At 45.1% G+C, this 22,487-nt stretch overlaps 1 protein-coding gene and 2 long non-coding RNA genes across 5 annotated transcripts in view; 1 reads left to right on the top strand and 2 right to left on the bottom strand.

The window, feature by feature from the left end:
• Window positions 1–5,660, top strand: part of LOC117605899 (uncharacterized) — a 90,884-nt gene extending 85,224 nt beyond the window's left edge. For both annotated transcript variants that reach the window (XR_004581824.2, XR_004581825.2), the window contains one exon: window positions 1,495–5,660. This is a non-coding gene — a long non-coding RNA (uncharacterized LOC117605899). The remainder of the gene's footprint in view (window positions 1–1,494) is intronic.
• Window positions 5,661–9,902: 4,242 nt separating this feature from the next.
• LOC143305739 (uncharacterized) lies at window positions 9,903–14,270 on the bottom strand. The gene is made up of 3 exons (XR_013062900.1): window positions 13,246–14,270; window positions 11,220–11,657; window positions 9,903–11,141 (listed from the first exon to the last, which is right to left on the bottom strand). It is a non-coding gene; the product is annotated as an uncharacterized LOC143305739 (long non-coding RNA).
• Window positions 14,271–14,641: 371 nt separating this feature from the next.
• The window catches only part of LOC117605794 (uncharacterized), an 84,905-nt gene continuing 77,059 nt past the window's right edge, over window positions 14,642–22,487 (bottom strand). For both annotated transcript variants that reach the window (XM_034327513.2, XM_034327514.2), the window contains one exon: window positions 14,642–16,806. In XM_034327513.2, coding sequence (XP_034183404.2) covers window positions 15,616–16,806 — 1,191 coding nt within the window. In that variant the 3' untranslated portion in view covers window positions 14,642–15,615. The remainder of the gene's footprint in view (window positions 16,807–22,487) is intronic.

Here is a 22,487-nt window from a genome sequence, read left to right as displayed (position 1 = left end):
AAATGTCTGCAAATACAAATTCGTCCCCCTCTTCACTATCCATATGTGCTATACCTATTTTGACGGATCTATTTGTCCGGCAATCTAGTGTTAAACGTATCGTAAATTCACGTAAGTAGGGTGACAAAATATTTTGTAACAAAATATTCATAAAAACATTGCCGCATGTTTCATTCTAATTACAAAATATCCCCGTGTTCGCGCGTGATACAAAATTCCGTCGAAGAAAAAGGGGGACACTTCGTGTGCCTTCTTGTTTCGAGGAGCAACTACGTCCATTAGCGAGGAGCAATCTGCATAAAAACAAGGAATTAAAAAAGAAGAATGTAAAAAAAGAAAAGATCAGGGGACCGCGAAGAGCCAATTAAGCGTAAAAAGTTAATCGCGCATTTACGACAGCGTAATTCTACCGTTCACAGAATCACCGTGGAACCGAAGGAACCGACGAGACAGCGGTTACTCGAGCTTTCCCAGATCGTTAATATGTCTCCGTGCGATGTAGAAAACGAAGAAGGCGGGTAAGGGGGAGGGGCAAGAAAAATGACTGTAAACCGAGTAAAATATCAGAGAGCCGGGTACGGAGTTGATTAGCTCCATATTACCGTGGACAACCGTAACCAGCTCGTTTCACCGTTTTCCCCTTTCGAACGAGACGTATCGATCGATCGATCGTTTCGCCGACATCATCTCGATCGATTCGATTTTAGCCTGATCGAAATCGCGAGACCAACGTCCCTTCGTTTTCCATTTAAATGCGACCGAGTGCACCGGCCAGAATAAATTATCCGGTTCATCGATTATTTCCTTACAACACCGCCGGCAGACCCTTATTTAGAGAACTCGCGGCGACTGTGCGCTGGAAGCGTCCGCGACCGGATGCCCCGTAGTCGCTCCCCAGAATAGGAGAAATTCCCTGACAATCGTCGCAGTGCGAGCGATCCTTCTCTTCACGGATACACATCGGTTCGAAACGCATCGAGCCGATGTCGTCTAGAAAACGTGGCTCGAGAAATCGCGGAAACCGGGTCGATTCGAAAGGTCAGCCGAGCGACCATCTTCGCTCGAGGTCGCAGGAGTGTTTCTAACGATAACCTTAGCCAGCTATTGTAACGTTAAAAAGAATGACGTTGCATGGATGCTTTGGTTGAATGATTAGAAAATTATGGAAATTTTTATGGGATCGGTGAATGAAGTCGTTGGGTGTGAACGATGGGTGTATAAAATAGGAGAGGCTGATTAACTATTTAGAGATAAAATTTGGTCGAATGGAACATCTTAATTTTATTTATGGAAGTTTGAAGATGGGTATGAAAATAATCCTGCAGTATTAAATCTGATATTTTTCTTTTTATTTTAAAAGACTTTTGAAGTACATTTTGTTAATCTTCTACGCATTGTCAATACTTTACAAAAAAGGAAAATAAATAAATCAAAGAGATGTTATAAATTGATATTGAACAGCGCCAAATTGAATGAATAATCTGTTCCTTTCAGGAGCACAGCAGACTTGGTTGCACGAGGCTCGGAGCAATGGCGAGGCCCCATCAGACAGAAGCTACCGCGATAACAGGTAATCCGCGATTAGCAACGCGTCGATTGCCCTGTATCGTCGATCGTCGGCCTCGATCCCGGCGATATTTCAAGCCGATCGGTACCCGCGGACGGTGAAACTCGATCTCGTGGATCGAGCTCATGGATCCCCCATCGGGAAAGCTTCTTTGAGAAGCCGGCAGCGCTGGTGGACTCGCTCTCCTCCCGCTCCGTTCCTCTTGAGTGATATAAAACCGGCATTCGCGAATAAATACTCCATTGCAGGAGCACGGGGGCCCTAAATATTCATGGGTTTAGATCTCGCTCTCCTTAGATTCTCCTCCATCCTCATTCAGCTTCCTCTCCGCTTGAACCTCGACTGTGGCCGTGGCGGGGAACGTCACGTTTGTTACGACCGCCAACAGGACTTTACCATTCGAGATCCCTTGGGTCTTTGTATCATTCTGATCCGATCGATACGTTACGGAAAAGACGCGTTTTCCTCTTACTTCTCTTTCAGATTCGTTTCATCGCTTTATTCGAGTGATTCATTGATCGCGGATCGCTTCTTTCACTTGGAAATTGTATCGGATATGGAATAATCGATGGACGTATCGACTGGAAAGAGTGAAAGCATCTTCCCTTTTTTGGGGGGGTGAAACTCACCTGTTTAGATTCAACTCGCGTGCTGTACAATTTTCAGAAATTTTTCAACGGAAATTATACTTTTAATATTATTTAAGAGTATGATTTCTAATCCGCGAACGAGGTCTGTAATAGCACGTAATCATGAGAAAATTCATGACACTCAAACGGAAAGTAACTTCTCTATAATGATAACATGTTAAATTCCAAGGAATGTATGCATTATACGAGTCAGAGGAATATAATAGACTGGAAGAGCATGTTTCAAGGAGCAGCTTACCGTTGCTTCGAGGTGTAAGACAAGGCATAAAAACATAGTCATCCGACGACGTTGCAATCATCGTCGCCGTTGGCGCAATTATTGGAAAAGTCAAGTCGATCGAGGTGCTAGGGTAACACGAGCACAATCATCATCGTTCTCGAACCGATCGCTGAATAGACGTCCGTCCGTGGCTTTCAGCCGCGAATTACCATCGAAACGTTCACCGTCCTCGAGTACCAGTAACGATCGCTCGTTGGAAAATGATTCGACGAAGGAGATAGAAAAAAATGTAGACGGAGGAGATCGAAATAGGGGAAAAAGAAGGAAATAATATCGTACCGCGTCCTCGTTGGCAGCCTTTCACTAGTGACTGCAGATCCAACAAGACTGGACATGCCTTTGTTTTCAAGGGGTTTTGAATTTGTTAATTGAAAATTCACAATTACATTAAAATAGAGCTATCTGTTTTATCCTAGTATAAAAACTGAAACAATGTAACGCACGTTGACGGTAATAGTAAACTGCTTCGATATCAACGACCCTACTCCATCGCACAGTCAGTGTCTGAAGCTTAGCGCTGTCACATCTCAGCAACAAAGGCATCTCCAGTCTTGTTGGATCTGTAGCCGCTGCAACCCTTAAAAATGTCACATCCCAGGACTGCCACCCCCAACACGGACAGAGCGAAGAAGAGCAGCAAGGGGTGAGTGATCCAATCCTCCCCTCAATACTAGATATAACGCCAGCTAATTCCACGTCATTTCGTTGATGGACGAGACTCCTCTCGATCTTTAGCACGCAAACGTCTCCTCGATCCATCGCGCGACGTTGATCCTCGAATCGCGCTCGTAAATCCGACCCTCGATAAATGGAACCCTCGTTGGCAGAGTAAACGCGTCGAATTAACACGTCGTCGCGTGGCACGCGAGTTTCACGGGACATCACTCTTGTTTGAAAACTTAGAAAATTTTGACCGATTTTTAATGAACTATCATTTTTTATATTAATCCGATTTCGAGATCTTTAAGAGCCTTCTATACAAATTATCAATTTCCAATCTTCAACAATTACCCAGCTAGATAAAAGACCTATTCCACGTACAGCAACCTCAGCGCTCGGCTAATTAATTCGATGAAACCGTCTCGTCGGCTAATTGAACGGCTCACAATGGCGATGGACTATCGCACGAAACAATTTGCCGTCGCGACGTCGTTTGACGTCTGCTCGTCTCGATTTCGAGCACGATCTCGCTAATAAATTAACCGACAGGTCGCCAGGGGCCAGCAACGACGCTAGTTTGTAATTAAGTTTGCCGTAGCTAGAATCACGTGTTCTCTCTCTCTATCTTTCGAAGCGGTTGCTTCTCTTTCTTTCTACGCTTCTCGTCACCTTTCGCGCGCGTTAATCTCCTTCGATCCCGCCTCGCCTCGTGGATCATCGCGTGAAGACGAAGCTCGACGACTTCGCCGGTGGATCATCGATCTTTACGGCCTCCGGGGCCATTTTTACCCCGTGCAATTGAGTTGCGTTTATGACGGATCGACGCGCCGTATCCGTCGACAATATTTCGCATGCCCTGTTGAGGATCAACGCTTCAATCTTTCACCTCTTGAATTATGTTCTTCTCTAAGTATTTTGCAATTTATTTATAACTCTATAACATTAAATAAACATTACTTCGCATAATTCATTGTGTATCACACATTCACACAGTTCAAAAGGGTTCATTCTTCATGATTTAAATAAATAAATAAATTACTAAACTAGGACTCTAGTACCATTAGAATATTCTATGTGTCTTTGATAAAAAAATATTAGGAAAATTAAGGTCCTTGTAATTAAGGAGAAGAGATTAAAATCATTCCAATTGCCTATTTCAATCTGGAGAAAAAGTAGCGAAACGAACACTAGTTCTTTTTTAAACATTGTAGCTAAATTAGAGTATCCGAAGAACAGCTGTGGACCACACGATCCACGGCAGCCTGTAATCGCGTTGATTCCATACCAGATCCGATTATAGCCAGCAGCAGTCCGGTAATACTGATTCCACTAACAGACTTCCCGATCCTTTCCGAGCCGCGTCGAATTTCTTTGCACGCGTGTTTACGTGGTTCTACTCCACCAGCAGCGTCGCCTTTTTTCCAGTGGTTCCCCGGGAATGATGATGGGGCACGCAACCGGTAGCACACGCGACGCATTAATTCCGTTATTTTTCTGGCGTCCCGGCATTAACCCTTAAAGTAGACACGTTGATCGGCCGCAATCACGCGTGCCGTCGTTCCACTTTACAAGAGGAACTCGTTCGTCTTCCTCTTTGTGTTTCGAGCCGCTGGTGGGCGGCTCCTGAACATAAAAGCGAACCCTTTGACCTTTGTAATATGCATTTTTAAGTATTTCTTCCTTAAATAATTCTTAGGTCCTAAGATAATTAAGACTCTTATAACTTAATTCAGCATAGAACTTGTTTAATTACAAATATGATCAGAACAGATGTTCCGTACGATCTGAACAGGCCCTAAGGTGTGGCGTGTGCGAAATTCTCGGACACGTTCGTAAAACGAGCGCGTATTCACCGTCCTCTCTCGAGGCCCACCTCCTCCATTAACTCCAAGGCGTCGCCGCGAAAACCATATTAGTTCCGCGACGATAACATCGCCAGGGTATATCCCTCTATCTCGTCGGATATCTGTTGATAGCATCTGTACAAGCGCTTGCACACCCCCACGGTACTGAAACGGTGTACACCTTGCACTCTCCGGTGAGGCATATACCAAAATATTACCCTGTAGAGGCGTGTAAGCCAGGCCCTAAGTATATCTACTATATACTCGTATGCATGGCAACAGTGACTACAGATCCCATAAGACATTTCCCACATTTGTTTTTAAGGGGTTTTGAATTGCTTCGATATCAAAGACTATAGGTACTCCATTACTCATTGTCAGTCAGTGTCTCGAGCTCAGCCATGACATATTACAGCAACAAGAGGAGCAGCAAGGGGAAGTTGATTCAGCCCTTCTATCAACACTAGATATGACGGCTTCACCACCAAAACCGGTGAGGGTGTCAGGGCCACTGGCGTCGGGAGTGGGGGCTCCAGACGCCTTTGCACGTTGCCCCAGCAGAAGCCGGTACCGGGTGCGACCCCCGGCATCGGCCACAGGGTAAGTAGCAAGGGGAGGTCTCAATTTGGACTTCCACCGAGATGGGCACCTGTGTGCCAGGCGTGGAGGGTTCTGGAGTAAAATATGTATAAGGTACCAGAGCCCTCTTTTAGCCCCAGTGTTGGTCGCCGTGGGGTTTTAGTCAGTAGGAATCTGACACTCCCCCGCCGCCCTCCCCCAGGGGCGGTGGGGGGTCTTATGCAAGATTTCCCCACGTTAAAAAAAAAAAAAAAAAAAAAAAACTATTTACACCCACTGATTAGAGTACAGGTAGCTTGCTGCGACACCGTTATCATCCGTTCGACCTAGAGCAAAGTGAAGCAGCATCAGTCTTATAGCGACCGCCGAGGGGTGCAGATCTACCTGGTAAACATACATATATCTATATTTTATTTTCAGCGATCATTTAAGTTGCTGTATTTTCTTAGCTTATTGAATAAACCCATTAGGAGGACGAACGTGTTGAATTTATTACTCCGTGAGCATCCTTTACATCCCTGATTCCTTTACAGCTCTGCACCCCTTATATTCCTGCATTATTTACATTCCAGTATTCTTTACATCACTGTATCCATTACATCCTTGCTTTCTTTATATCCTTGCATCCTTTACACCTATGTCAGCCTTACACCTCTGCATTCTTTACATCTCAGCATCCGTTAAATCCCTTCCTTCTTCATACCCCAACATCCCTAATATCTCTGCATCCCTCACATCCCCGTATGCCTTACATCCCTTTGTCTTTTACACCTTTATGTCCAATACACTCTTCAATCCTTTACATCTCCCCATCCCTTAAATGTCTGTTCCTCTTACAACCCTGCTTCCCTCATAGCCCTGCATCCCACCAATCACTCTATTCCTTACACTCTACGGTACCTTAGATCCTTTTATCACTTAGATCCTTGAAATGACGCTTTCGGCGTTCGTAGCAGCGCCATCTAGCGGCAAAAATTCGAACTAAAATGTCGACCTCGAATCAACGCCATCTGGTGGCGAAAAAAGGAACTATATCACGCCAAAAGTTTGGCCCTCTAGCGGGAAAAATGTGAACTAAAATTTCGACCTCGGATCAGCGCCCTCTGGTGGCGAGAAAAGGAACTATATCATGCCGAAATTTTGGCCCTCTAGCGACAAAAATGCGAACTAAAATTTCGACCTCGATTCAGCGCCCTCTGGTGGCGAAAAAAGGAACTATATCATGCCGAAATTTTGGCCCTCTAGCGGGAAAAATGTGAACTAAAATTTCGACCTCGAATCAGTGCCCTCTGACGGTAGAAAAAGGAACTAAATTTGTAATGATTTTTTACTCCAAAGGAGCTTACAGCGGTACAAGGGAGGCAGGGATGTGAGGAATGCAAAGAGATGTAAGGACACAGAAATATAAGGGATGTCGGGATGTAAGGAATGCAGGAACACAAGGAATGCCAGGACATAAGAAGGGCTGGGATGTAAGTGATGCAGGAATACAAAGGGTACGAGGATACGTGATTAGAAACATTCAGGGGGTAGTCCCTGCGATGTCTATGAAAAGAATTAAAATACTAAAGAACTGCAAAGGGAGACCGTAGTACATAAAGAGTAGGACTAGGATAAACAATAACTGGGAAGGGTGGTCCTCGTGAGGCATATAAAAAGAAATGAAATATAAGAAATAATTAAGAAGCGTGGGTTTAACCCATAAAGGAGGATAAAATAATTAATAACTGAAAAGGGTTGAACTTTAGTCCATAAGGAAGGATAAAATAATAAATAGCCGGAAAAAGTGAGGCGGGCTTCATAAGGAAGGATGAAATAATAAATAAAAGGGGTGGTCAGCCGAAGCCCAGAAAAGAGATAAAATTATATATTTTATTCCTCTTTGATGAGCTTATTAATAAGCGGAAAAAATAAATAAATTAATTAAATAAACTCTGACGATAAATTAGAAGTATATGTATGTTTGATAGGTTGATCCGCTCCCCTCGGTGGTCAATATAAGACTGAGGAGGTCGCACCTCGTTCTAGGTCAAATTTCTCAGATTGGGAAGTAATTACTGCGTTTTGATTTAAGTTTGATTTTCATGTATATTATATTTGTAATTTATTAAAGATCAAACAGTTGTTTTATATATAAATAACTGAGAAATGAAGTGAACAAGAGAATTGGAGTACATTGAATAACTAAAATGATAGAAGAATTTAGTCAATTAAATAAATACCTGAGAAAAGAAATTACAGGCATTAAATAAATAACTGAGAAATGAAATTGGGTAAATTAAATAATAACTCAGTTGCTTTTTAAAATGATGTATTTACCAAAGTGCATAAAGTGAATACAAGTTTGTCAAACAATTATGATAATAATTGGTTCACTCTTGGGCAGTTTTTGACTAATTTCTAAGAAAATAAAAATAAAATCAAAGAGAATAAAAATTGGATTTTACCACATGTCAGTCTGAGGTGCGATAAAAGAGGGATTGGAAAAACAGGCATGATTATTATATCGCCTGCGCACTCTGCATGGAGACCTAATCTCATCTGGGGGTGTCTGGGACCCCCTAAATTATGACCTCTCGAAAACAAAGGCATGTCCATTCTGTGATCGCGGTCAGTGCATCTCGAGCGCCTCTTATGGGATGCACTGGCGTTGCACCATAATATTATTAGATAAACGGCACGCTGCTAGATACTGTGTGCTTCTATATGGTTTACATAAGCGTCTGTGACCCCTTGCCTCGCGAGGACCTCTTCTTCTCGCTCTTCCTCTCCTCCATTCTCCTCTCCTTCTTTCTTCAAGGAAGCCTCGCCGCATCTTTGTACGATGCAACACACCATGGAACTGGCAAGCGACAAGTACGATCTCTTCTGCGTCCCCTCTGCTCGCTCCCTCGCGCCTGTCCATCCTTATCCCTCTTTTAAAACCATCGTACCACCATCCCGTGCCTCTCCGTCGTTCATCTCCGAAGGGTTAATGGGGTTTCAGGGAAATTGCTTTGCGCCTAGCGACGGATAGGAACCGCGTTCGAGACCCCCGACCGGAGAATCGTGTTGCGTTGTTGTCTCGTATGGGAAATAATGATGGTGCGGGTGTGTTGAGGATGAGATGTAGCAATGATGTAAAGTGGCAAATTGGAAACTTAATTTGGTAGATTAAACGCTCATATATAGGGTGTCTCAATAAAATTTCTGTCATTGGCGAAATGCAAAGTTTGGACAATTTATAAATTATAATAATTTAAAATCATTGTTTTACCAATACCGATAAATTGTGCACATTAGCAAAATTAGTTAATCCTCGAAAAATGAATGCAGTTAAGCTCATTTTACAAAAATACTTATACAAATTTTCAACATTATAACGAAATTGCAGGTAACACTAATTTTACCGTGCATCAATTTACCTGCAATTCTCCAGGGAATAGATGTCCATTACAGATACAATAGAAGTGCTCCTCGAAAAGAAAGGTTAACGTCAGTTCATCAATTCACGTAGCTGACAGTCGACAGTTAACACAATTAAACGAACATTAGAATCAATGATCAGGATCGAGGGAATATACAAAACGAACAGCTATCGTTTTAAATCATCTTTAAACGTATCCGAAGCTCTTCTTTGCATCCTGGACAGTTGACTAATACCTGAACATACAGGATTCCGTTTCGAAGAAACTTCTCGGGGAACCTGTCCATCGATCCATTGGAAAATCCACGAGCGGGTAAAGCTTCGGTAACAGAGGTTAACGAGCGACGAATTCGTCGAGCCGTATGAAAAACATCGGGCTGTCAGCGTCGGGATGAAAACGTCCCGTTTAATCAGCGCCACCGTCCGCGATAACGATCGCAATCGCGGCGCAGCATCTCGGCGTCCAGGGGATACGCGTTATTCGTCGCCTGGAATCTGGAAAATCGCCGATGCCGCGACGCTGGTTAACGTTCCTCGCGTGATAAACCGGCGTGTTCGATTTCCACGAGAGATAGCACGCAGCCGCGTTCAATTCTACGGACCGAGACGAGCCGGATCAGGAAGAGAAGAGAAGGTGGATGAAGAATGTTCCGGCAGAGCGTCGGGTCCTTCGGATCTTCATTAATAATTGCCTTCCACGTCGTTGGATCAAGTTTCTCCGCGTGCACGCGGACGGGACGCGGACGCTTCCTTGCGCCCCTTCGATCGAAGAGTAACCGGACGCGCCGCTACCAGCCGGCGAAGATGAAGCGCGATGAAGACGTCTTCGAGATGGCGGGCGTGCGTGCGTGCGCGAGACCGAGTCATTAACGAATTCATAAGGAAACTCAATTAGTCTTTCATTTCCAATCGCAGATTCACATAATTTTTGCCTTTTTGGGATCTTTTTATTTTTTACAAAGATACACCTTATCATCTAATTAACACCTACCAATTTTTACGCGATTTTGACATCGCATAAAACTTGAAATTATATTATTCAAGTACTGGAGGATTGAAAGCCATAATTTGTAGGGTTAGAAAAGCTACATCGACAGCCGTAAGTGGTAACGTCCCATAAATAGGGATCGACGAGAAGTCTCGCTCGTCCCTTTTCGATCCAGATTTCGATAGTCAAAAGGGACGACACTCGAAACTGGTCCGACGCGTGGTAGGACTTCCTGCATGTCCATATACGCGTCCGGTCGAGGCTGAGGATCATTCGAAGAGGAGAAACGTTGGGCGCAGCCAGGGAGGGAGAAAGAGGGAAGCTGTAGCGTGCATGGAGAGCGTTAGGGGTTAACGAGGGCCGATCGTGCGATCCGTCGATCTTTCCCAAGAGGTAAGGCGGCCCAATTAGAAGGCACGTAAAAGCCGGGCGCATAATCAGCAATTTGTATTGTTGAGGGATAAGCCAGTGCTCTGGGCTCTCTCTTCTCTCTTTACCTTCTCCTTTTATTCTATTTCTTCTCTTTCTTGTTCTCCAAAGTGAAGACCACTTTATGGAATAACTTCATACACGAGATTTACTCAGATGAGCGAACGACGTTGGACGAAGAGAGCTAATCGCTAATTATCGACAATTCGACCCGGTTACAACTCAATTTCAGGTAATTGGACCGCGTGTATAGCCACAGTTTTATTTTATATACAAATGTGCACACGATAGGTGAATAACATTATCAAGTAACGCATGGAAAGTGGAAAGGGTGCGCCATGGATGAAACAAGGGTGAAACGCGGCTCGCGTTTAACAACCTCGCCTCGACTCTGCCTTCAGCGTCCCTCGATGATCGTAAATTGCCGATCGAGCAGCATGGACGCGCACGCTGACGTGCACCGAACCTTTCCGCGCCGGAGGAAGATGCACCATACGCGTTGCGGTCGTGGAAGCACGTGGTGTAACACGAGGATCAGGCCAGACGCTGCTCAGGTGGCGTAACTTGGAAAAATGAAACGTCTTATTAGCAGCCGTAGCTCGCATCGACCGGTAGTTCGTACAAAATTGTACAAATTTTGAGGCCAGATTACAGCTTCTAAGGGTCGGGTTCGTTGGTTCATTGGGACCAATCACGAGATCCTAGTCGATGCTGCGCCAGGTGCACCATTTGATGAACCTGATTTAAAGAAACGAGTTAGATGATTTAGAATCCTACATCCTTTTAAACGTCTTGAAATAATGCAATTTACATTACCAATTTTTTATCTGGTTCAGATACATATACAATCACGTGTCTCTGGTTTGCGAGCTGCTTCGTCTGTTCGTCCCTCTCGCTCTCTTGTCGGTTTCCTCCTCTCTCCTCGATCGTGGTCGGTGTTTCGCAACAGCGAACTGGCCAGTCGGATCGTTATGTCTGCGGCCGGTTCGCACCCGTTGACAAATTTGACAAGACACGCAATCGATCGGTCTTAAGCGGCGCTAATCGATACAGCGATCGGTTCATTAGGCGGATCAGGCTCGTTTCTCCCTGCGGCCGGGATCGAGCGAAACGGATATTGGCTTTTCGATCACGTCGGCTCTCACGGAAATCTCGTGATTCTGTAACGTGGCACACGGGCTTCCATCTTCGACGATCTAGCGCCTCGATCGATCCGGACCCATCGACGGTAGCCGTTTTCCGTCTATCTTTCATCTAGAAAGAAGGTCGCGTTCGATAGTCGATCAATCAACCGTGAAAAAGCGTTTAAGATCCACGGTATCTCGACTGGCGAAAGCTTGATCCTTCATTGATGCTTTTACAAGTTGCTTTTATAAAACGAATTCAGAGCTTGGAATTTAGAATTTCAACCCTATTATATTTCTAAATCCTTCTGGGTACACCGTACAGATTTTACTTTCAATCACTGTCTTTTCCCAAGGGAAGCAGCGACGTCTCAGACCTTCGAGAGAACCGATCGACCATTTCATAACCACGACGGGTCTATCAAGCCACACACGCGACACGATGTCTTTATGAATTAATAATCACGCCAAGATGCGGCTCATTACTCACGACTCACGGCTATCGTGTTCGCGACCAGCGCAGCGGTTGCGCGTCCGCTCGTTCAACGTAATCAATTAATGCTCATTACGGTTGTCCTTTTCCTCTACGCCTGTCCGCTCGTTAATTCGCTTAACTGGGAAACGAGGAAAGGGAACGGAGAGGGGAGGGGAAGGTGGATAAAAGAAAGAAAAAAAAAAAATCAACGGACATGAGATACGAGGCTGTGTATACACGAGCTCCGCGACTTCTTATTCGAGCCGCGTAGATCGTGAGTAAGTAGTCGATCAATGGCTTCTCGTGTCCAATGGACTTCTAGGTCCCTGGAGAGCTGTTGACATCCAGCACCGTGCACTATGCTGACCGTTTCTTGTATTTTATACGCGTGTCTCTCCTTTCGGAGACCAGATCCTCGCGAAAGAGAAAAGAGGTCTTGAAAGGTATCGCTCGCGATCTCGCTCACCGGGTTGCCTCTGGTGCATCTTAAAGGATTTCCGGTTGCCGTTCTACCGTCCCGAGAATTTCAGCAATGCACCCGTCCATGGTCGATCCGTTTTTTGCTTTGTGCAAATGAATCTATCAACATCGACACTCGTGCTGCTTAATCGATGCGGAGCGGAGTTAGGTAATTTTTATTCGAGCAACGTATACGAATTGTACCGTATTTATCTTGGAATCAAGAATTTTTTGCTTGAAACAGCTTCATATTTAAAAAAATATTGCAACAAGGTTTCGCTTTAGTAATTTATAATTATATAGAAGATCAAAATTAATTAATTATCTCCTATTCCATTAGGTACTATGAATGTATCGCATGTAACTTGTATACAAGTCATCAAGTAAAGCATTAATTAATTACAGGTTTGGAAATTTATATTCTGTTTTTCACCGTACGTTCATGTTAATCCCGACCTTTTTTTGTCGCAGACGTGTATGGAGATCGAGTGCAACGTGCAAGAAGCAAAAAAAAAAAGGACATGAAATTGCAATTGTAGACGATTGAAAGAAATAAATTCATTGCGCGATTAAATCATTATTATAACACATTTCAATATGAAAAGTCACGTAACACTGGCTATCAAAGAATTAATCTTCCAGTAATTTTATTCAATGTTTCCTTCGACTAATCGATCTCATTAAAGCCTCTCAATTGAAATTTAATATGTTCAACCTCAAACAAATAATCGTATCAGTTATCTTTCTTTCAATCCTATGCGTACATTAAATTAATTCATCTTACCTCTGTCATCATGATCGTTCCTTTATTTCCAATCTCAGCAGAAGTTCTTCGAATCATCGCTCCAGTTTCTCCCGCAGAGCGAATCAAGATCAGCGAAGTCGATCTTTCGAAAGCTGACCGGTAACCGAAGGTTCGCCGATATTTCACTCGACGAGAGGCCGAGGAGTCGCGCACCGGTCGGGCAAAATCGTCCTGCGTGTGCCAGAGTTGGCCAACTCTCATGCATAGAGTCATGACGGGTCTAAGCGATTGCTTATTGCTGCTGCAACCAGTCCCTGCAAACACTGACGCACTGCCTCGAGTCTCGACCGTTTGTTATCCAGGATAGCAGTGCTATACACGGTTGCATGCGGTCTCTGCTGACGTGAGACACTATACAAATGTCTGTCTAGGATCAACTTTGTTCTGCTATGTAGACCGAATGAGAAGATGGATTCAACATCGCGATCCTTGCAGCAAGCTTTGCATTTCGCATCTGACGAATGATATTCTGATTAAAATTTAGAATTTAGATTCCGCCTGATTCTAAAATTTTTCGAAATTACGAAAGATCAATATAGAATGGTATCATAAAAAATTGCAAATGATTTGCACCAGAATTGAAAGATCCCGTCGGCTTTCGCGTGTTACGTAAACCGATTATCGCGCCGCGAACGTCTCGCTGAGCCACGCTCGATTAGCATCGATAATCGAGGCCCGAGAAGACGCGTCACGTGGTGCCAAGCGAAGCGTGGACGAGGGACGAGGAGGACAGCTGGATCTCGCGCGATCCGGACGTGGAAGGAACGTTCGACCTGGCAAGGTCAGCCGCGTGGGCAGGTATCCGTAACTCGACGATTTTGCAATGCTCTCGCGCTTCCTGCTGCAATTGATTAATAGCGGCTGCAAGCAGCGTTATATGTACCTGCTCAACTGTGTCCCGGCTGTTGCAATCGAAAAGTGTTCAACGATCCTCAAGGTTGACCGCGAATCTAATTTCTGACTTTTCGGAAACTGTTGGCTCGACACTTTCAATGGTTCCTGCGGTTTGGAACACCGGGAAGTATTAACATATTCCGGTTCGTGATGATTTCGAGGAACGTCTTTAAATGTTCTGTTTTGTGAAATGGAACAGACGCTGTTCTGGGAAAATTCATTATGAGTCCGATGTGGGAGGAATATTAATTATTATTGATTCGAGATGAGTGCTTCTCAAGGCTGAAGAGTAAAGCGTCTTATAAATATTCCATTTATTTATTTGATGTCTTCGTGACATGATTTATTGCTCGTTGCAGGGACAGGAGTGGAAATTTGTAAATTGAGGTAATTTTGGAAGGGTCATCAATCTTATCCGCACCACTTTCGTTATACCTGGAAGAAATGATAAAGGGAAGTAAGTGACACACAGACAGACGTGTAGATTAAACAAAAATATTTAATTTCGCGTTACGTTTAGGTACTGGCCGCTCGTGTTCACCGTTTATATGCTATTATGTACAAAATGAAAAAAAGTCGGAAGAAGAAAAACATGAATAAAACGTTCGTCCTTTACGCTGGCCGAGAGGCGCGTACATCAGGCGGTTGTACAGAAGCGTTACTCTGATTCGCAGACGAGTTTCTCCCTCTACCTCTGCTTATTTACAAGATGCACCATGATTTTACAACATCGACGCGACGTCATTTGTCTGTTTAACTGGCCTCTCTCGATGCGACGGGTTCACGGATGCTTAAGGCGCGTTTACAATCGTCCGGTTCGCGCTTCTACGCGCTCGATCCTGTAATAAAAGCAAAGAATACGCGACGCTCGACAGATCGTACGCACGAGAAAGATGATAATAAGGATCCTAAGCGGTCCGTTGCTGGTATACATACATATACATATAGAATATTTCATATAAATATATTATATTAAGGCACTCCACTACTGGCCGGTATATCCGCGATTCTCCGGTTTCTTTATACAGGGGCACGATATTTCTATGCATAATACGCGTACGAGAAACTTCACGTGTCTGCACAGGGAACTAAGCATTCGAACGGCCCATCAGGCCTCAATAAATTAATCTCTCGCCTCCCGGATCGGCTCGGTGACACCTATGTACAGATTTGAACACATTTTTGTGGCGGGCTCGATCGTCGTTGCGCAACGATTCCTCTTCCCCTCGCACCACAACGATCTCCTCGATTCTCCGGTATCTTCAAACCTCTTTCCATTCCAAACTTCCACCTCGCAATCGGAGAACCGATACGCATCCTACCATGTTTCCATCCCGTCTCGATTCTCCCTTGGTCCAACCTCTCCTCCAACGAGGATTCAACTCGCACCCATGGGTGCGGCACGAAAGAAATTCGGGACCAGCCCGTCGTGGGCCTGCCAGTTGGTCAGAAGCTTCACAGCGACATGGGCAACTCTGCAGGCCTCTTCACTCCCAACGTCAGGTCCAGAGGTTTGCTCTTCGTCGTGGCCTCCTCTTTCGCCGGGCTCTCGCGGTCGCATACGTTATCGTTCGATCGGTTATCCTCTTCCGACGATTGGCTAGGTCGTGGGGAGCTTCTGCTCGACCTCACGCTAAGGTCGATAGGTTCGTCCTGTTCCACAGCCGGAACGCCTGGACTGGGACTGACCAGGAAACGATCGCCACCTCTGGGCGAATGCTGGGACGCTGCTGGTGTCACCAGACCAGGCGGTGGATACACTAGACCTAGACTCTGATGAGGATGATAGCCTGTCGTCAACGTAACCGTAGCGTTGATCTTCCTGGGTGGGAATTCGCGTTCCGACAAGGTCGGTGATGCGGCGCTGGTCTTGAAATAGCTCAACGCCGAATTACTCCTGGACTCCGTGTCCTGGCCGTCGCCACCATCCACCGAGGACGCGCCGCTGTCGCTCGGCGTGTCCGCCGTCCTCTTATAAGTCGGCAGGAACGGTCTGAAGACATCCGACGGACTGGACGGCACGCAGACGCCTTCCTTCTGGGCGAAGTTCATGGGGAACATTGGTGAACCGGGGTGCTGCGGTTGCTGTTTGTAAAAAGGCGGAGGTGTACTGTCTCTGGGAGGTGTTCCAGGTGGTTGCTGAGGGTTACCGGCGACCCTCTCGCGCTCTTTCTGCCAGGCCAACAGGCGTAATTGATTCTGAAGAGCCACGTCGTCCGGGTGGGGTGATTTGTTCCCTCTCTCGCGTTCTTGCTTCAGCATCGCTACGTGTAACAAATGCGACTGAAGGGCTAAGTCCTCCTGACTAGGTGAAGCACGGTCCTTTCCATCTTTGTACACTCCGCTACCTTGCTGGCCTTGAGGCTGGGGCAGGAAACCCGGGAGGAAGCCCGGCCCGAACGGCGAGCCTGCACCTGGAGCTACGTTCTGATTTCCATTGGTCTGTTCTTGAAGGAGGCAGTGGATCTTGAACCAGTTCGAACGACGCCCGTAACGAGATCCTGACTTCGACATCCCGACCATCAGACACTTTCGCAGTCGACACGCCTTGCAGGCGGTGCGGTTCTTCTTGTTGATCACGCACACCCCTCCGTTCTTGCATTCCGATATGCTGCCCAGGTTGTTGTACGTCCGCCCGAAGAATGACTGCAAACAGAAGATGGAACAGCAAGGTGAGTCGAGTGATTCAGAAACGTTTCAGATGATGTTTACAGGGGAATATATCATAGTCAACGCATTTTTATTGAAATACAGCAAATAGTAAAATATTGACTTGTTAGGAATATCGTATTGCTATATTTTTAAACGATGAATTAATTCCAAAACGAATTACGCTTGCACCCATAAATTCATTTGTTCGTTCGTTCCACACTTGGCGATCGATACAATGGAACACGGTGTTACACAGTATCCAGTTGGCAACTAAAACGGTCAAGAAAACAGCGTACCGCCTGAGGAATCCTCGGCAAAAGTGGCCTGGCTGACTGATAATAAATTTGCCCCGGGGAAAGCAGGCGAGTTATTGCGACGAATTTTTGCCACGGTTTCCGCGAAAGGCAAGTCATCCCGGTAACTTCCATACAGGGCGTAGAAGCTCGTGGAAACGAACTACGGTACGGAAAGCATCGTTCTTTTCGTCGACGATTCCGCCAGATACGTCCGGAATGGAAGGGTCGTTCGTGCCATATAAAGGGTCGAGAGTGTATTCAACCGTGTCTGCGTAGGCCACGCGCAGATTTCCAGCGGATTAAACGTCAGCCTTTAATGTTACGCGCGTCACGAGAATTAGCATGCATCCGCCTAGAAGGTTGAATAATAGAGGCAGATCCTCTCGAGAGGGTGAATAAGCTGGCGAAACTTGTACTGTTAAACGCCTGTCGGCTGACGTCAAACGCATCGCGAACTAATTTACCATTTGCTCCTCTCTCCGTCTCAAACTCTATGCTTCGTTCACTGATATCCTTCAAGTATCTTTCGATCAGTTACATTTTTCTAAACTTCGAGCTTAGACTTTTAGCTTTCAAATTGACCATTTGACATGCACCACAATTCAATCTGATGACATTTAAATTTCCACGTTCCCCGGATGGTCCCAACGCAGTGACTCGTGATTGTCAGCGGCCATAATTCATGGTGAACCGGAAACGCTCGGATTCTGGGCTTCACCTGACGCATCCACGTGGGCGGCCCACTAACGGTCCGAAAACCCAAAAGCTCGTATAGCGGTAAACATTCGAAACGAGACCAAGGAATCACGATAGTGTCCACGTTATCGATTCGTCGCTCATATTTCAGCCTCGATAATGCTTCGAGATTATCCGACTTAACTGCACACCGTGATTTCCTTGAGAGTGGACGATCACGTACGAAAGAATATCGTATGGAATCATGGAAATGCAGAAATTAATAGATGAAATTTATATTCATTATAATTCCAGTACACGCTCTTAGAGAAACGCGGAATCGAAGATTCGAAATGTTAAGAAGGGATCCCCGCGGCGTTGATTAATCGTTGATATCAAGGAACAACGTCGTACAGTTGACAAGCTGGTAATGATCGCGAGATGGGAGCAGACCAGCGGTAACCGAGCAGAAATCTCGCGGCGACGATCTTAGATCGCGCGGTTGGACGCGTTGGAAATGGCTCCTGTACGCCAGATGATCCCTGGCTGTCACCGCGACTGTGTGAAAGAGGTTACGGTGCCATCCGGCACACGAGAACCGGCATAGATCGCGTCCTCCTACGAAACTCTCATTGTCCATCCTCGCGTATCCGTAAACGCGGTCTCGAAGCAAAAATTTCTAAGAAATCTACGAACTTTGTATTTTAATAAAATTTCATGAAATTCAATTGTTTTTCAATCATTTCTGATCTACCTCACAGTATAACTGTACTGAAAGTTAACTTTATTACCAACACCGCGTATCCACTTTCAGACAAAAACTCTCGCATTTAAAACATTCCCCGATACTTTCAATCCTTTCACAGTTTCACTTGCATTTCCACGAAGAAATTTCGTTACATAAATGTGTCTTTCAGATCTAAATCCAACGAAAGAATCCTATCGAATGATACGATCGAAGGTGAATCGAAAGGGTTGGAAAACGGGATCATTGACAATTTATTGCGCGGTCAGCTGCGCGTATCTTGACCGTAGACAGAAAACAAGGGGGACAACAGGATTCGCAGGATTACGCAAGATGCGTGCGAGCGCGTGTTCGATGCGTTTCCCGGTTTTTGCTCGCCGGTCCTCGTACGATCGCGAATCACGTACCGGTCGGTGTACGAATCGACTCGGTTACGGAGCATTCCTTACCTCTGAAACGGTCGCCATTTACGGGAAACCGCGACAAATCCGTCATGGACAAGCCGAGATTAGCGCAAATCAGCCGGCACGCCCGGAATCCCGGACCGATTTGTAACGCCATATAGAAACGCCAGCGGGGAAACCGTTGTCCGTGATCGTGAACGGCAACCGTCGTAGCGGGAAAGTTTGACAAATTGCTGATGAAAAATGCAACAGCACCTCGACGATACGTAGGTTACATCGGAATGGTGTCAGAAAGCGTTTAACATTCGCTTTCGGTACAATTCCAGCCGAGTTTTATTATAATAAATGACGATTCGACGATTGTTTTCAGGAGTACGATCTCGCGTAGGCGAACGAGATTAATGAGAGGTGTTTTAAACTTGATACGAATGTGGGTTGATAGCTGGTGGGTATAGCAACGATGGTCAAACTTCTGCTGGAAGTTCGTACGCGGAATGATGAATTTCGATGAATATCAATTTCACAATCGTCTCTGGTTTATGTAGAGATTGAATATTTGTGAATATAGCGATGACGAATGAGCCTAGGGAACATAGAATAATTGCTTGCGCGGTTATTGGAAAATATACCGGAGTGATCCTAGAATTTATGCCTCGTTATTTAACGTTGCGAGAAACGTTGTTGTTAAATAGCATGAACAATATGAAAGAGTCGGAGGTTTGAAGATTGACCTAAGAAGTTTGCATACTCTATCAATGGAAATTGTTCAAGGATCGCAATGACGTTCGTAAAGTGAGAAACAAATGTGAACCAATTCATTTTACATTAATACACACGGTCAATTTGAATGCATCAGAATTTACTAAGAACTCTGTTTTGGTGATTTCATTTTATTTCCCATTAATTATGAAACTGAAAATTATTTATAGCGTGTCATTCATTAAATTTCTTTAAAGAATTACAAATTTAACCTATGCACACACAGATCTATGCAAAAACAAATATGCAATTTTACTTTTATCATCTCAATTGTTATAGCTGATTGTAAAAATATTTAGTATTAATAATAATTTTAATTCGCTACTGTATATTCCAATAAACAAGTGAACATTACAAAGACAATTTACATGACTGGAACATCACCTTAGAAGGAGCATCCTCATTACCCGCTCAGCTCAACCTTCGTCCCACCATTCCCCATCGATCAAACTATTCATTTGCATCCATATCGGTGTTAATTACTCCTCGACCTATAAAGGTTCCATCCGAAACGAATTTTCCCATTTTAGGGTGTAACCAACGGCTCGCACGTTGAGTATCGTCGAAAGCTCTCGACACGGCGGTCAACGATTTACAGCGGTCGATCAATTTCGCGATCGGTTCGAGCGCCGAACACGGGCAACGTTTCCTCGAGTCGGCGTCGGGAATGCGATTGGCACGGCGCTTGCCGCGGGAACAATTTCCTCGAGCGGACCAAGAAGAGGAAAAAAACACGAGCACGCCGATAGTTTCTCGCACGTGACGGGAATCGAACGGCGCGCAATCGAGCGCACGTTACGTACGCGCATCGAAACGGTTAGAACGTAAATAACAGTCGTGCACCACCTTCTGGGAAGGTAATTTTCGAACGGATCGATCGGTTTTTAATCCGCTCCGCGAATCGTCCCGCGACCTTTGCTCGAGGTGCTAAGCGAGCTTGCAAACAAACGCTTTTGCGCTAGAAAAACCGATTACGTCGCGAGTTAACGCGATTAGAGGGGGGAGATCGCATCGAGGTTGAAATAATTTTCACAGTTCATTCCTCTGATTTTAGTAATGCAGCAATGACGAAGTTTCAGGCATACCAAATTTTTGAAATTTCATTCTAATTCAAACCGCAGACTACTTCGTCATTTTCATTTGAAAGCCCCGAAAAATTCAAAGAACCCGGCTACCTGTTTTTCATTATCCGAGAAACGAGTCAACGAATCGTTCACCGACGCGTCGAACGCATCACGATTTTTTCCCGCCGCTGCTGTTTCGATGCGCGTGACTCGTACGGCATCGGTATGACCCTGATAGCGCGTCATCCTCGTTCCGACAAATCCGCGTGCTCGTCCGCGTTTCCTTCCTCCGTGACTTTCCCATCGAGGATGACTAGGCGCCGCGCGAGATCTGGATCCCGTGTCCTGGCACTACTTGGTACCACCTGCTGTTGGTAGCGCGCTTTTAATGATCGGTCACGCCGTTCTCGTCACGTCGTGAAAATCGTTTTTCCGCCTCTGACCGCGCGCGCTCAGCCCGCCGTAATGGAGAGTGAATCGCTAACGAGCCGTTCCGCGTAACGACTTATCTAGATCCACCGGCTAGAAATAGCCGCCGACGTTCACGAGAATAGCGCGTTCCCGTCTCGCGCGTTCATTCCGCGTCTCGATCGGCTCCGCGCATGACTGGCCACGCGGCACGATCGACGTTCCAACGATCGACTTAACACTGTTCGAGAATCTATGAACGCGTTACTGAGTTACGATTCTCATTGTGCATGCACGAATGCAACGTGCTGCAACAGCGAGTGCACCGGTTCCAAACGATCCCTCCATTAAGACTTCGACTGTCAATATTAGTGATGGTCATTGTAGTTTTTTTTAAAGAATAGAGAATATAATATTATTTTTCTCATCTAGAAATTTAAAAAAATATTATTTATTTGCATTTGTGTCTTCAAGATTATTTGAACCACTCGATATACAATTCACGTCGTTTCATCAATTTGCTTCTTTTTAGAATTGTACGATTCTTGGAAGGATGGTATTCGAGGCTCGATTACGAGATCGAAAGAAATAAAGGATTTTTGGCGAAGATCCAGGGGAACTCGAGCGAAACGGGATCGCTGAAAAGCAACGAACCGCTTGACGTCATGTCCCGAGACCTTGGCTGATGTGCGTTCTGCATGCTGAATGAAAGACCTGAGCCACTCTCGTTTTCGTTTCGATTTCCAGCCGGTGCATTGCGTCGACTCGTTCGTGGATTGAACACTGCGATCACACGGGATCACTGATTATGTCGATAGATCGTTCGAGGAAATTTCGAGCTATCGTTTCTCGCTATCCATGTTGAATCATTCGAGTTATTTCTTGAATTAATGAACGAAGAAGGAGATTTTTTAAAATCGACCGAAAACAGGTAGACAGATTGTGAGACTCGAGGTGTCAGAACGATCTTAATGCCTCGTCATTCGACTTGGCTAAGTTTAACGCGCTTTTATGACACGGCATGCTTACCATGTCCTACGGTATAGCGAATTGAATTGCAGATCGCACGGCGACAGTTCCTAACCGCGGGAACAATGAACGACCGTCATTGTATGCTGATTCTCAATCGCGATTTTGCGAGTTCGTTTCACTGGCGCTACGTGCGACGCAATCAAGTTTAATAGAGAACAATGTTCCACGTGAAATCATGTGTTTTCTTGGAAAGCATGAAAATTGATCGCTGCATTATCGATGAAAATTCAGTAAATTCAGATTAGAGAGATAGGAAATGTTAACATCGTGTAAGAAATTTTTATTATTACCG

Source organism: Osmia lignaria, chromosome 2 (genome assembly GCF_051020975.1).
Source record: "Osmia lignaria lignaria isolate PbOS001 chromosome 2, iyOsmLign1, whole genome shotgun sequence".
NCBI classification, from domain to species: domain Eukaryota; kingdom Metazoa; phylum Arthropoda; class Insecta; order Hymenoptera; family Megachilidae; genus Osmia; species Osmia lignaria.
This window is presented reverse-complemented; position numbering and strand designations above follow the sequence as displayed.